At 50.2% G+C, this 15233-nt stretch overlaps 1 protein-coding gene across 4 annotated transcripts in view; it reads left to right on the top strand.

Annotated features, from left to right (window-relative positions):
• RNF220 (ring finger protein 220) overlaps positions 1 to 15233 on the top strand; it is a 210053-nt gene that overhangs the window by 139511 nt on the left and 55309 nt on the right. For all 4 annotated transcript variants that reach the window (XM_014307895.2, XM_005423116.3, XM_005423117.2 and 1 more), the window contains 2 exons: positions 1876 to 1921; positions 11417 to 11512. In XM_014307895.2, the coding sequence (XP_014163370.1) occupies positions 1876 to 1921; positions 11417 to 11512 (142 nt within the window). The remainder of the gene's footprint in view (positions 1 to 1875; positions 1922 to 11416; positions 11513 to 15233) is intronic.

Here is a 15233-nt window from a genome sequence, read left to right on the forward strand (position 1 = left end):
AAATGGGTTTGTTTTTTTAACAAGGTGTTTGGATTATAAAAGGAAAAAAAACGTTGTTTCACACTTCATGTGATTGAGAAATTCAGGGTAGTGCTGGAGCTGGAGAGGGGATGGAAACCTTTCCCATCGTGCTTGTTCTTGCACAGGCTTGAGGAGGTGCCAGGGCTGCGTCTCAGTGGGCAGCAGGAACTATTTCTGCTCTGTGACACCTCCTGAGGGTAGAGAGCAGAGCTGGGGGACAGGACACAGGGGGCATCCTGTACCCTTGGTGAGCATCCTGCAGCACATTCCCTCAGGGAAATGGGGCTGTGGGAGAGGTGATGCCCCAGCCCATCCATCTGTGGTCCCCAGGAACCGTAGCTGGGAGCGGAGCTGTGGCATTGGGAGTGACCTGATGGCAGTGGATAACTGAGTGTTTCCACCATTTCAGGGCAGGGGGCAAAAGGCAGTGGCACTGGGAGAGGAGGGGGGCCATAGCCCCAGGAGAAAACACCTTCCTCCATCCCTGCTCATTTCATAACACCCAGCCATCTGCCAAATCAAGGCAGATTAAAGCCAGCCAAATTCAATTTTTCCCTGCTGGCACTGCAGCTCGGCATCTGGGGCTAAAGTGTCCCCGACAAAGCGAACATGACAGGCACATTGCTTTTTTGTCACATCTAGTACCGTGTTGATCTTCTAAAAGTCTCATAAAAATTTATTGATGTCTCCCATATTGCTGTGATTGAGAAGAAAGAGGCGCGGGTGTGCAGAGCCGGGTGCGCGCGCGCGGGCGAGCGTGTGTGCGTGTGTATATTAATGTTTCTGAAGTAGATCTGATTTGATATGTCTTGTTCTATTGTCAGCATCTGTTTAGCGAGGCTTTTTAATACTTTCTGGCTGCCGATCACTCATCCTTAGCCTGGGATGCAGGCTTGCATACAAATTTTGTTATTAAACACAATTTCCCTCCACCCACGCACCCACCCATCCATCATCTCCCCGGGGCTATGGGGAGCTGGGAGCCAGCCACCCCACCAGCGTGTGCTTACAAGCGCAGGCACTGGGCTTGGCAACATATTTCAAGAGCCTTTTGCCTGCTGCAGGTGCTTTGCATTGACAAATCGAATCATGGGGAAATAATTTATTTCCTAATGCTGTTTGCAGCATGTTAGCAGGAGAATTTACATGAGAGAGATTACTTTAATAACCAAAAAATTACAGTGCAGGCCTCCCCGCCATGTCGGCTTTGATATGTAATTGTTTCAAGTTTAACCTGTCTGGAGGGGGGAAGGTGTTATTAAATCTATAGCATCTCCCGCTGGCGAGGGCAGGCGAGGAGGAGCACCGGGTAGGGACCTCCTTCCCTGCTAAATGGAGAGCAAGCTGAATTAACAAATCACTCCAGCCTCCAGCAGAGCTGCTGCTTCCCCGGTGTGCCTGGAGCTGAAGAAATCTTTTTTTCCCTTGCTCTTATACCGGTTTCATCTCCTTCTCTTTCCTATTCTCCTTTTTTCATTGTGCCTGACCCTTCACAGGGCTCACCACCTCTGCTGCCCTCTCCCTGGCTTTCTTCCCTATGTCCCTGCAGACTTGCCTTCTGCTTTTTCCCAGTGCTGGGAGAGGAGCTTTGCAAGCCCCAGGCACGGGGAGAGTCAGTGTTTGACTCATGTGGCTGTTTGGGGACTTCCACTCATATGACCACTTTGTTACAGCTGGAGAAATAGTTGGCACTGCCCTCCTTCCCATGTCCCTCCAGGCAGGGTGAGGAGGCTCTTGTTGGTCCAGGGAAGAGGAACAATGTGCTTTGCTATTTGACCTTATGAGATCTCTCGAAGCACTCCCCTCCTTGCCTGCCAGTTTTGTGACTGACCTCGTTCTCTTCTCTCTTGGCAGCAAGAGCTCCATCCTGAAGGATGCCATGGCAGCAGGCACCCCCAAGGTAAGTGAGCAAACCTCAGCATATTTTCCCTGTCCCAAGGGATGCTCTTTACACCCCTCCACCTTCCCAGCCCGCTCCCTGTCCTGCTACTTGATGTGTCCCAGGGAGGTGGCCACACTTTGAGGGCTGGTGGCACTGGGGAAAGCTGCTGTCCCCACTCAGCCACTGGGGTGGAGCAGCCAGGTCCCTGCACAGGGCTCTGCATTCCTTGTGCAGCCAAGAACAGAGGAGCTGAAGGAGCTGCTGGGCTCTGGGACTCCAGATTGTGTCTAATGACAGCTAATGAAAGCTGATCACACACAGCCTGAGCTCAGCCTGGGAAATCACGTGTGGGAGTTCCTGGAGCCAGAGCCATATGCCAGCTTTGGAAGGGGAGAGTGGGCCTGCCTCAAGGGAGTGAAGCACACCCAAGGAGGAGCCCAAATCACTAAAAGACCCCATCTTAGTCTCAACCCCCTCCCCAGGACCCACTTCCCATCCCCTAGGCTCACAATGCAGAAATATCAAACTCACAGAGCATCACGGCATCACTGCAAAGGGCATAATTTACTGATTTGCTGTCAGCTGGACTTCATGTGGCACAGGGTGGGAAAGACCAGAGCTTGGGCAGGTGAGCAGGAGGCAGGGAGCACAACCTCTCAAAATCATGCTGTGTTCTCCAAGGTGAGCAAAGACAAGTGCTCCAGGTTCTCCTACACTTCTGATGACACAGTCCAAGTGAAGGAGGGAGGCTCCTGGCTTCCAGACAAGTGCAGGGCATCTCTCACAGGAGATGTCTTCATGCTTATTTTATTAGAATTAACTTCCAGTCTCATTCCCCATTGGTTTTTCTGAAAGCTTATGGTGATTTTTTTGGCATGTGATGTCAGAAGCAAAGACTGACATTTCAGTTCTAGATTTTCTCCTTTGGGCTGGGTGTCTTGCCAAATATATCAACACCTTGTCTGCCCCACCAAGGGAGAGGCCTGGGAGCCCCTGTGCTGACCTGAGCTCCTGGCAGGTAGGGATGACTCCCAAGTAACTCCAACAATTTCCCAAATCCTTCAAGGGAAAAAAGAAATTGCAATGATACTCCACAGTGCTCCACACCTTTGTCTCCTGCATGACCATGCTTTCCTCCTTTATCCTGGAGCAAAGTATAGTCATGCAGGAGAGTGGAGACCTGACTCTTTATCCCATGAAAACAAGCAGAGCAGAGAGGAATCCCCAAACCCACCACTGCTGATAATCCACAGAGTGTGAGGCTGCCTTGGGATGTCTTGAAGGAGCTGGAAAGGGCACCAGCAAAATGAAAGCCTCTGGACTGCAATCTTCCCATTCCCTCCCCATGAGGACTCCGTGTAGATAACTCAGCAGTCCCAAACACATCTCCTGTGAGGGAGAAGGATGGCTAGGAAGACAGATTAGCTGTTTGGAGGCAAACACAGTGAGTGACTGACAGAGACCAGATAAAGAAGAAGGTCCATCTCACGGCAGGGCCAGGCTTTTGAAGTTTCCATTGACAAAGAATCCCATTTGCCTTGAGCGAGGGGATTAACTGGGACTGGAGCGTCGTTCTATGTAAAAGAGATCAATCGTCCCCTGTCACCACATGGATCTTTTCCCTTTGCCCGTCACGTCTGGGACTAAGAACATTAACTTCAAGAAGCCGGGAGAGCAGGGAGGGAGAGGGTGAAATCAGGAAATCTTTCATTCCCTTCTCAGAGAGCTTGAAAGCTTCTCAGCCCAGGAGGATTCATTATTTCTATGTGGCTTTTGCTGGGAGACAAGTCCTGTGTGGCATGGGAAGGCACAGTGCTGTCACCTTCACCTGAGATTGGTATTAAAGGCCCCTTTGTAACCAGGTGGGATTGAGGAGGAGGGTGGTGGGGAGATGAAGTCTGCTCCTTTCCTTTGTGCCCACTGCATGTTTGCAACATGGGGTATGAATAGCCCATCGGGTTGTGAAGGCCCTCTGATACAGTCCCAGGCAGAGGGATGGGGTACAGACCCCTGGAGTGGGCTGGCAGTCCATGTCCAGGCACCCAGGCATCACTGGAGGTTTGGAAGGCACCTCCAGGGAAGATCTGTACCACTGTGAGCTGGTGGAAGGGGGCTGCTGCAGTATTTCCTGGCCAGTCCTTTTTGTGGTGCCAACAAAAAGGCCAGCAGCTCCAGCAGCTCAGCAATGGGAGAAGGGGCTGCACCTCCCCATCCCTGGGGAGCTTCCAATGGCAAAACAAACAAGGGCAGGCTGGTTTCACTCAGGGATGTCAAAACTGGAATGGCTGCAGGCTGGTAGTTAAACCTGTGGTCGCTCTAACTCCACTTTAGGGCTCATTTAGGACCTTTGCCCATAGCATCACTACCATTGCCACTTCTGTGCTGGCCTGAGGCTCTTCCTGGGGGGCAGCTGGAACTGGGGATTTAATCTTCTCATGCTCTGTGGCCTAGCTCTGCTCTCACTCCTTCCCCACAGTTGCCCCAGCAAACATCTCTCTGGGCAATAAAAGCCCAGATGTAAATGCATGTCCCTCACTGCTCCCCTGCCCCTGAAGAGCTGTCACTCACTGCACTGGGTCAATTTTCATGGCAATATGTCAAAGAAAATCCAATCACTCAACATGGGATGTGATGAATGCAGGATTATTGTATCAGATTCTTCTATTATCAGAGCTGACTGAGACAGTGGCAGCCCAGCAAGGGCTGCAAGCTGGGGCTCCAGCCAGCACCACTGTTTGGTGCCTGGGCTCCCTCTCTGCAAAGGCAGCTCAAAGGGCAGCGCTGAGCACCACAGATCTGCAGTGTTCAGGATCCTCATCTGCCCTTAGAGACCAAGCCTAATAGATGGTGATACACCAGTGTGGACAAGGCACTTGGACAAGCAGGTTGTCACTCAGAAGGTCCCTTTCTGAAGGTCTGTCCAAGCCAGCCATGTCCCAGACCTCTGTGAGGCCTGAGCTTCTCTGCAGCACTCCCCAGCATGGCCAGAGCCTGGGTCTCAGGCAGAGCAGGCAACAGGAATGTCTCACACAGGCACATGGAGAACACCAGACTCCATTTGGACTGGTGGCTGCCCAGGAGTCTGCACACAGCTGTCAGCAGAGAGAGGTTCCCTTGGGTATCCTTCCCAGACCTCATGCTCTCCCCTTGCCTTTCTCCCCTTGCCTCGGCTGCCTCTTGCAAGGCAGGAGAGGAGCACACATTGGGTTGAACCCATGTTGGTGAGGTATAAATCCAACTGTTCCCACTCTTCCTTGAGCAGCTGGTGCTAGCTGGAGAGTCAGCATCCCCAGATCCTTCTTGCTACCTAAGAGCACTTCACTACTGCCTGTATTTCTGGGTGTTAGCTGCAGACTGTTACCTGTCACCTAACAGGTAAACTTATATCCCCTGTGGAAGAGCTGGTACTGATTACTGAAGGGGAAGAGACTGGGTATATGAAGCATCCCAGCTCTTGTGGGGGGTTCAGCATCCATTTTTCACTGCTGCTTCCTAATACATGGCTGCAAATTGCCTTTCCCACTCCCAGTCCTGGCTGTGCTCTTGCTGCACACACTGACGTGAGTGGCCACGAGCAAAATCCATCCCACGCACCCAGCAGATGCCTGTGGTTGGTTTGTTTAGGTGTGCACCCAGCTCCACAGAGGGTGCCCACAGGCAGGCAGCCAGCACTCTGCTCCCAGAATTCCGGCAGAGCTGGGAACCGAGCCACAGGGCCAGAGCTCTTCGCTTCCCCCACCCACCCCCGTGATTTTACAGCTTCACCGAGCAGTTTGAGAGAGAATTACAACATCAAGTGGGAAATTTGACCACTAAAGCCCTCCAAGGAAAAAGAGCTTTGAAGCAAGCAAGATTTGGAGCCTTAAACCTTGACAGAATGTCTGTATTTAGCCCTTCCCAGCTGCCTCACTTGAGATGAAATTTCTAGCACAATCATTTAACTTCTTCATATCATGTCCACAGTGGTAGGAATGAGGAACGGGTGTCAGTGCCCTGAGGTTTTAACTCCTTCTCTTGTGTCACTGACAGAGTGGGAGGTTGGCAAAGTCATTCCCCTATCTGTGCTCCCTCCCTCTGTAACTGTGATTTACAAGGAAAGATTTAAAAGCTAAATCTGAGTATTGTGGCAAAGCTATTGCCAACCTGGGGACATGAGAACGGCCCACAGATATGTGAAGGAGAGGAAATTACGTAGGATGAGTGTTAGCTGGCTGTGTTTCCTGCAGTTTGGGGTGATGAATACCAGAGTCACTCCAAAACCAATATCTGCCAGGTTTTATTCCATAAAACAAATTGCCCCATGACCAAACAAAGCCCTTCACTCCCCTTGGGCCAAACAGCTGTACCCTCCTGTTAGACCAGGGGAAACCACTGCATTTGGCAGAAGGAGCAGAGAGGGGCAGACCTGGGCCAGACCTCTTTCCCCCTCCATCTCCAGGGTGCTGATGGCAGTTCTGCTGGAAGGGGCCCCTTTTCCCTCCATGTAGCTGGTGTCTCTTCCAAGAGGATGCAGAGCTCCATTACGATCCCAGGTGTCACTGTAACATGCACAGAAATTAATTAGTAGCTCACATTTCTGTAAGCTTATTCTGCTTGGGAACCACTGGAATTTTTCAGTGAAGGCCAGAAGCTGCTGATACCATTATTTCTATTCGCCATTCACACCCTTCTCACATTTAAGCCTTTCATCCCCAGCTCCATCCCACCTTTATCTCTGCCAGCTAAAAGCCACTAGATAATTTTACCTCTAACTTTTCCCGGGAGCAAATGTGGACCCTCCAAAAGCTTCTAGGAAACTCAGCTCTAATAGTAGCATATTTGTGTCGGGGATCCTCCAGCAATAACATAAAAAACGGCTAGCAGAGTTAAGGGGGGAAATCACAGCAAGGCCTGGTATCACTTATTGCTTTCGGGTTACAGTTCCCAAGTGATAACAGCTATTAGCAACACTTTGACGTCTTCCCTACCGTGGAGGGGAGGGCAGGAGACAGAAAACATGTCAAGCCATCACCTCCATGTTAAGTGATAAGTACCTATTTAGATGGCAGAGTTAAGGCTGAATGCATCAAGCAGGGAACATTTTGTGCCAAAAAAAAAAAAGAAAAAAAGAAAAAAAATTTAAAAGGCCATATAGATACATAAAAAGCAGGGTTAGGGTATTTGTTCTGCTGACAGCAGCTGTGATGGATTGTTTAAGAAAAATAGACTCCTTATGTTTTTCCAGGGCTCTCAGAAAGAGGAGTCCAGCACTTTAATACTCTCAAATGACTGGCCTTGAGAGGCAGCAGAATGTAAGAGCCACGGGCTGGGCTGTCCCGACGCTGACACCTGCCCCAGCTGCCGGCGAGAGGCCGCGCTTCGGGGTGGGGGCGGCGTGTGCCCGGAATTTCCAGGCCCCGCGCCGGGAGGTCAGGAGCCGCTGGTGGGCTGGCACGGGTGTCCTTGGCGACATTGCCTCAGCACTGCCCACGGCTCCTCCGGCCCGGCAGGGAGGAGCAGGCCTGGGGATCGATGGCCTGCCATCACAGCAGCTGGCATACAGGCTGCAGGATGCACATTTGATTCATACCAAACCTGCCCCCGTGTTTATTTATGTAAACTAGGTGTTGCTCCTCGTTTGAGTGAGCTGCTGAAAGGTTCCCAGCTGATCTCTACAGGATTGCAGGTCCATGGAGCGTGTCAGGAGTGACCAAGGGGAGCCTTGCAGCTTGAGCAAGGCTGATGTGCCCTCGGGATCTGGGGACATCCAGACACATCTCTTCTCCATGGTACATCCAGACACATCTCTGATCCATGGCACAGCCAGACACATCTCTTCTCTGTAGCACATCTAGACATATCTCTTCTCCATGGCACATCCAGACGCATCTCTTCTCCATGGCACATCCAGACACATCTCTGATCCGTGGCACAGCCAGACACATCTCTTCTCTGTAGCACATCCAGACACATCTCTGATCCGGGCACACCCAGACACATCTCTGATCCGTGGCATACCCAGACACATCTCTGATCCGGGCACATCCAGACACATCTCTTCTCTGTGGCACGGCACCACTGGGCTCCGAAGGGCAGGAAGGAATCACTGAGCAGGGCCATGGCTGCCCAGCATGGCAGGAGGGGCAGGAGGAAGGAGGGAGTACGGGGCTCGGACAAGATTGATGGCCTCGTTGCCATTAAGAAAAAAATTAGCCGGTGGCGGCTATCATATTAAAGGGTGAAGAAGCCGTGAATTATTTTCTTAAAGATCTTATCACTTACAATGATAATTTTACCTTCCAAAAGGCCACTTTTAATGAGCCAAGGCAGGCAAAAAGTCATGATTTAATGCCAGATTTTTTTTTCAAACACATTTTACTGCTTTTTTGTCCATGTTTAAAAAGCGCCGGTGACCTTTTTTTATTTAGCTTGCCCCAGGTGTAATGCTCAGTCTGATCCTCTCAGGGTTTATAACCTCCACAGAGAGTGCCTCTACCCAATGGAGAGATGATTTAAAGGGGAGGGAGAAATATGAAGCTGCACCACCACTCACACACAGCCCTTGCTCCAGCTTTGATGGTGGGAGTTGTGGAAGGGAGACCAGGGAGGGAGGAGGGTCCTCTCCCCCCAATATCCTCACTCAGACACACTCTGAAGGGCAGCTGGCATGTACTGGCAGCCAGGCAGGGATGAGCTGGCTGGTGGCCTTAACCCAAGGGAAAAGGGACATCTCAGCATCAACGCTTGTTCCCATCATGCTGAAGAACCTGGTCCCATGGCAGAGAGCATCTCCCCCTCAGACCTGTCTGCACACAGTGCCATGTTTTTGGGCTGGGATGCCAGAATTTGGATCTGCCATGCAGCATGGGCATGCATGAGGGCTGGGAGAGCATCTTTTCCCTCCACATTCCTAGAATGCAGTTGACAGAGGAATGGGAATTGTATCACTACCCTTCCTCTGCTTGCCAAGAGCAATGTGGGAATGACCAGAGTGGTGCAGGGATAGCAAATCCTTGGCTTGGTATCCTGTGGTCAGTCATGCTCACTACTCAGCCATTGAAAAACAGCCTCAACATGACAATCTGGGGTAAAAGAAGCCAAAATTGGAACTGTTGAGGCTGGCCTCCTGCAGGATTGAATGTCACCCTGGTGGTGAGTGCCTTTTCTAATCCCTCAGCCTCTGAGCCTGCATCACTGCCTGCCCCCATGGCTGCCTGAGAGCCAAAGTGTGGCACAGCACAGGGAAATGAGAAAAACAAATGAAGTCAAGTTCCCTAAGAGTGAAGGGGAAGTGTGACTTGGCATCTCTAACGCTGTGTTTAACATGCTGGCAAGGTATTTAAAATTGAAGTGCTTGCACACAATTTAAAAATAGACAGTTTATTAATCTAAACTGCAAGTGTATGTAGAAGAGGCCTCGAGATTGACATCTTTGGGATTAGTTTAGCCCTGCGTTTTTCCAGAGGTCATTGCCATGGTGCTCGGGAGGTTTGTGGAATAAATGGGGCCAGCATTCTTCCTAGGACCACACGCTAAAAACTAATACATAACGTTTAATTTACTGTCTCCATAGCTAGCCCAACCATTTTTCACATAATAATATTGGATTAGAGCTACCAGAAGCTGAGGGGGGGAGAGGGAGGTGGGCAGGGTTTGTCTGTCTGTCGTCGAGGAATGGGGAGATGGGTATTTTTTCCCCTTTTCTAGAATACATTGGACGACAAAACAGATTTAACCCTCCCAGCTCCAGGATGCTTGGCTTATTAGGGCATTAACTGTTATTCTGTTATTCTGAGTCACAACTGAAGGCTTTGAGCCTCATCCCCATGGTTTTTTTAGGACATGTGCAATCCTGCTTATTCAAAAATGGTCCTCACTCTCTATTTAGAAAATAACGACAACTAAACAACAGCAAAAGCTTGTGGTCTGCACTCTGCAGAAACTCTGCAGAGGACTTTTCCAGAAATAAATGAGCTGTTCACCAAAGCCCATTAGCAGTTGGGTTTAGCTAACACATGAAGCCAGAGAGCCTCCCTGCTCTGCCCACCTGGAAAGTGAAGGCTGGGCTCTCGAGGCAGCCTGTGATGGATGCCCCCAGCCCTGTGGGGCTCCCACTGCCCCTCCCAGTGCCTGGCATCCCTGTTGGGCTGAGCTGAGGAGCAAGCCAGCCCCAAGATGTGGTCTCAGTTGGCAGAAGTGGTTTTGTACAAGGAAATAACTGAGCACCCCAGCAGGCAGCTCCTCTGTGACCCCTTTCAGGACATCACATCTCCCCACAGCCAGTAGAGCTGGGCTTTATGGCAGAGGTGTGCACTGCACACTGGCACATGCCTCTTGCCCTCATGGCAGGGCTGGCAGCTCACACCCATGGGGTTAAACTCAAACTCTCCTCCTCCACCACCACCCTGAGCCTGCCTTCCCTCCATGCCCGTGCTGGCTGCACTGCTGGGCTGTTCTCCTGTCCAAGCCTGGGGGATTGCTTGCTGCTGACTGAACCAATTTGTATGCTGAGTCATTTTTCCACTTTCTCATATCTTTCCCAAAAAACGCACATTTCTTCATGTTTCATTTCAGCCCAGAGGCAAATATTTCTGGAATACTTGCCTTTCTCCAAGGTATTATGCTTTTTAATAATGTTGTCACCACACTTGACCTGTCCAATTCAGATGATATCTACACTTCCCTTCACAAACACACACATCTCCAAGCAGTCATTTATTGTCAAATCTTGCCAGCTGATTCTCAGAAACAAACATCTGCAGAGCTGCATTTCCAGTGCACATTTTTTCACAATGTAGTGGGCTATATTTAGCCTAGTTTAGGTAATTTATAATTTTAGACAGAATTTTAAATTGCATTTTTCCTTCAAAGTACTCTAATCATCAAGTTCAATTGCAACTCAGTGTACATTTCTTCAGATGCTGTCAAACTCCCATAGTAATTTTTCTGCTAGAGTTCACTGTGTGTAGAATTTAGACTTACCTACTATGGACTTGAAGTTTATCAGTGATCTCTTAGGTCTCAAATATCACAGAGCTTTTTAACCTTCTAAAAGGCCCTTTTTTTTCTGTGCTACTTATTAAAATAAATAGCATAATTACTGAAGGAAGAGGTAGTTGCACTGCAAAGGTGCTGAGAGCTTTAGTGCAGTTTACAAAGCTATTGAGAGATTTAGTGGCACTTAGAAAGGGCAGATGAGGACGTGTAAGCACTGCTCCACCTCAGCACTCCTGTGCCTTATCATGAGAATTTCTGGTGTGGTCCTCACATATCATTTCCAGCAGGGCCTGATTCTGCCCCAGCCACCAGACCTGGGGTAAAAATGACTGTGCCATTCATTTGTACTTTCCTAGACCCTGGTGCCCTCATGGGGCAGAGTCCCTCACAAAGAGCAGAGCCAGACCCACAGCGCAGTATTCCATCCCAGCACAGTACCACAGCTCAGCAGACGCTGTCCATGGCTTTGAGGACAGCTCAGAGACAGGCAGAGAGCTCAACAGTGCTCACAACATGAATTTCTCCTTTCTCTTGCAGTCAATTTTGTTGTCGGCCTCAATCAAGCGGGAAGGAGATTCTCCGACAGCATCACCCCACTCCTCAGATGACATCCATCACTCAGACAGATACCAGGTAAGCAGGTAGATGCTGTTGCTGGTCTCAGCCTTAGGCAGGGAGCCAGCACAACCCAGTGCCCACAGCTCTCTCTGTGTGACAGCCTTGCTCTTGGCTATGCAATCACTGCCCTGGTTCTCCTGCCGACATCATGGGGACATGAACACTTGGCCCCTCACAGGACTGACAAGGTGGGCTTTTGTCTGCAAAGTCCTCTCAGCTCTGACTAGAACCACTGTGGTATTTAAAAATGTTTTTAAATCTTTGTAGAGGTTTCTGTTGCATTATATTCACCATTTTGGTCTCATTTCCATGACTGTGTTTGTCATTACCCACCCTGTGCCCATTGAGAAGCTTTCAGAGAAGTGGTGTTTTTTACTCATGACTCCCATCAAAGACAGAAATGAGTGGACAATCCACAGCCATGCCAGCCTCTTTTATAAAACACTCTCTTCCCAGAGGAGAAACAAGTCTTGACTTTGGTGATGCAATGAGTAAAACTTGAGGGAGATGGAGCAAGAAATGAAAAGGGGAGCAGCACAAGTACAGTTTGGATGGTTGTAAGTCCATCTATATTTTTGGGGCAGGCTGACGCACTTGACTCCAACTCAACACACATCCAGCTCTTTGGCTGCAAGTCTGTACTCAGCCACTGGCTTCTCTGAAAGACAGCAGATAAATCAATGTTGGTCATCAGCACAGACCCAAGCTTGTGTCCACCTGCTGTGCAGACAGGCTGGGTGGGCTGAGGCTGTGCCAGCATGACAAACACCTATCACCCTCTCTTCTGTGGTGGTCTGCAGCCATACCCTGTGCCCAGGGTCAGGCAGGCACTCATATCTTCCTGCACCAGCCACTTTGCACAAGCCCAGTCTGTGTTTGAGCCTCCACTGTGATGACCAGTGCTGAGGCTCTTACTGAGCAGACCCACTTATAACGTGTGTTCCTGAAGATGGGTTCTGTTAGTAGCAGATTTGTGCATTTGTTGCCTATTATTCCATCCTCTGTCCTATTTATTGGTTATACTATCAGTTGTGGATCATAGTCCCATGTGGCTTTGAGGTATAACTTGGTGTCACGTCACAGCCGCTTTACTTTCCCATGAACAATAAAAGCTGGAGCAAAGCAAAAGAAGCAAAACCTTGCAGAAGATGCAGAAATGCCTGTTTCAGGTAATCCTGCTCTCTTTCCTGCCTGTTTATTAAGGCTAATAAATAAATTATGTTCATTTCAAAAGAGCGTGGAAGAGATTTTTGCTATGGCCCCTTTGTTGGAAAACCCCCCTCCCTTCCCACTCTGCCAGACCTCAGTCTCTGTGAGACTGGTGGCCCCTTGCAGCCCTCTGTTCCTGTACATTTTTATTATGTCATACTCAAAGACAAATATTCTTAGCAGAAGCCCCTCTGTGTGCTGAGTCCAGCTACTCTCTAATGCGCTTTAAGTTTGTGAGCATATTTTATGGAGGGTTGCAGCCCTTAATGCAAATGTGTAATGGGAGTTGTAAGTCTGCACTGCAGGGAGAAAACACCTCTAGGGCCTGATTTTCATTTATGCTTGTGCTGGCTGAGTTACGCTGCACTGGCAGTGTAAAGGGACCTCAGAGTGGGTGCCAAGGGTGTGTAAAGCCTCAGTGTATTCTTAATAAAGCCACAATATGAACGAGATTTCAGTCTGCCTGGCTTACCAAGGGAAACAGCCCAGGAAGCAGAGCAGAAGACTCTCACGGTGGTGATTTTAAGGGCTGCAAAATTTAGCTTTCCATATGCAGAGGTGTGCTGGAATTATGGCTGTCCCTTGTGTTGTGATCTAATCATGATTATACACTGTATTCGTAACATGCTAGAACGTGAGTTATTGGCGTTTGGGTTTTCAGAATTCCTGTGGCTCAGTTTTCTCAGTCTTTGTGCTTATGTACCAATGGGGATACTTAGGGAAGGAGATTAATGAATAGGAGTGCTATGGAAATAGGGGCTTGCCCAGCACTAGGGCTGCTTGAATTGCTCCCCATGCTGAGAGGAGGCTGCAGCAAAGGCAGTGGGGGGCTCCTGGATATGGGGAAGGGGCATCTCCTGCCTCCCCTGTGCCAAGCCTGCTTGCTGGAGTTTGGTACATGGAGACTGATCAGACCAGGGTAGTGGCAGCCAATGGATTTGGTCAATAGGCACTACTCCTCTTACAGTATGTTCTGTCAGCTGGAGCTTTGCGTAAAAACAAAGCCATTTTAGTTACATTTAGATAAAACCCTGAATACCCAGTGGAGAAATCAGCAGCAAATTGCAAGTGAAACATCGTACTGCAACGATGGCATTTCAGCCTTGGAGGGAGCCCACAGAATATTTGTGACTGAATAGCAAATGTAGTGTAAGCAAAAACCTAAAATCCTTGTCTGGGGAAGGCTCACCTCCCTCCCCCCAAGCTCAGGTAAGCGTGCCTCCCAAAAGACAGCTCAATTCATTAAAAGGGTAAAGCCAACAATCAGCAGCCGTGATTTTGTAAGTAAGCCATGTATGAAAATCCAGCTGCGTGTGCAGCAGGCAGGCAGAGCTGGGATGTAGGACAGACTGTGCAAAGCTCACCAGCCAGCACCTGAGCTGTCCTGCTGCCATCATCATCTGGGGCAGCAAAACGGAGATCAAGGTGGTTTTTGTCTTCCCTCAGAAGAAGAAGAGACAGACTGTCAGGTGCCAGAGAGGAGACCCAAAATGTATGTTTGATTCCAGGAAACAAAGTCTGAGGAGTCTGCAGAGCGGGGAACAGATGGGATTTGTGTGTATAGGAGCCTCTGCTGCCCAATTTGTAGCCCCCAGTTCTGTCCCAACCTCAGGCCAGTCTGCTGGGGCCATCCTCCTCCACAACTGTGCAGCAAATAGGGGAGGGAAACCCATGAGACACTTTTGACCGCCCAGGTTTGCTGAACCATGGAAAGGAAAAGAGGGAGGAGTGCCTGGAAAGTGCAGGCTTCGCCTGTAGCCAAGGTGTCATTGTGGTAGGGGCCATTTCTGGGCAGGGCAGGCAGGTGTCAGAGCCCTGGAGCTGCTGGGGATGCTCAGCCTGGCCCCGGCAGATGCAGAGGGAAGGATGGGGCTCCGTTTCCCAGGGCTCTGCTTCCCGACGCTCGACTGCCCCAGCCAGGGCAGGCCCTGGGGGCTCCGCGGCAAGGCCAGGGTGGGGGGACAGCCACAGAAGGGCCCACTGCCCACCTGCCTTTGGATCTTGTTACCCCTGGATTCTGATTGGCCAAGAGCCTTTGGGCCCCAGGCTCTGATTGGGCAGAGGAAGTTGGGGTGTGACATGCTGGTGTCTGATTGGTCAGTGCCTTTGGGTTATTTTTACGGCTAAGGCTCTGATTGGCTAGTGACGTTGGACCTGAAGGGTCCTCAATCACTATTGGACAAGGGAATCTGTCGGACCAGGAAATCAGGAAAACTGCTTCCCAGTTGCTCCCAGGCTCTGATTGGTCAGCTGCCCCGGGGCAGCAGCCTGCCTTTGGGGTGTGATTAATCATGGCCCCTTGGGTTCCAGTGGGTCCTGATTCCTGATTGACCAGGCACTCCAGGGTCTCAGTAACCCCTGATTTCTGATTGGCCAGGCGCCCCAGGGTCCCAGTAATCTCTTATTTCTGATTGGTCAGCTACACAGGGTTCCCCCGTAACCCCTGAATTTTGATTGGCCAGATCCTCCGGGTTCCAGCCGACCCGGGGCTCTGATTGGCCGGGCTCGCCGGGTGCTGCCGCCCCCT

This window comes from Geospiza fortis, unplaced genomic scaffold (genome assembly GCF_000277835.1).
Source record: "Geospiza fortis unplaced genomic scaffold, GeoFor_1.0 scaffold333, whole genome shotgun sequence".
Taxonomy (NCBI): domain Eukaryota; kingdom Metazoa; phylum Chordata; class Aves; order Passeriformes; family Thraupidae; genus Geospiza; species Geospiza fortis.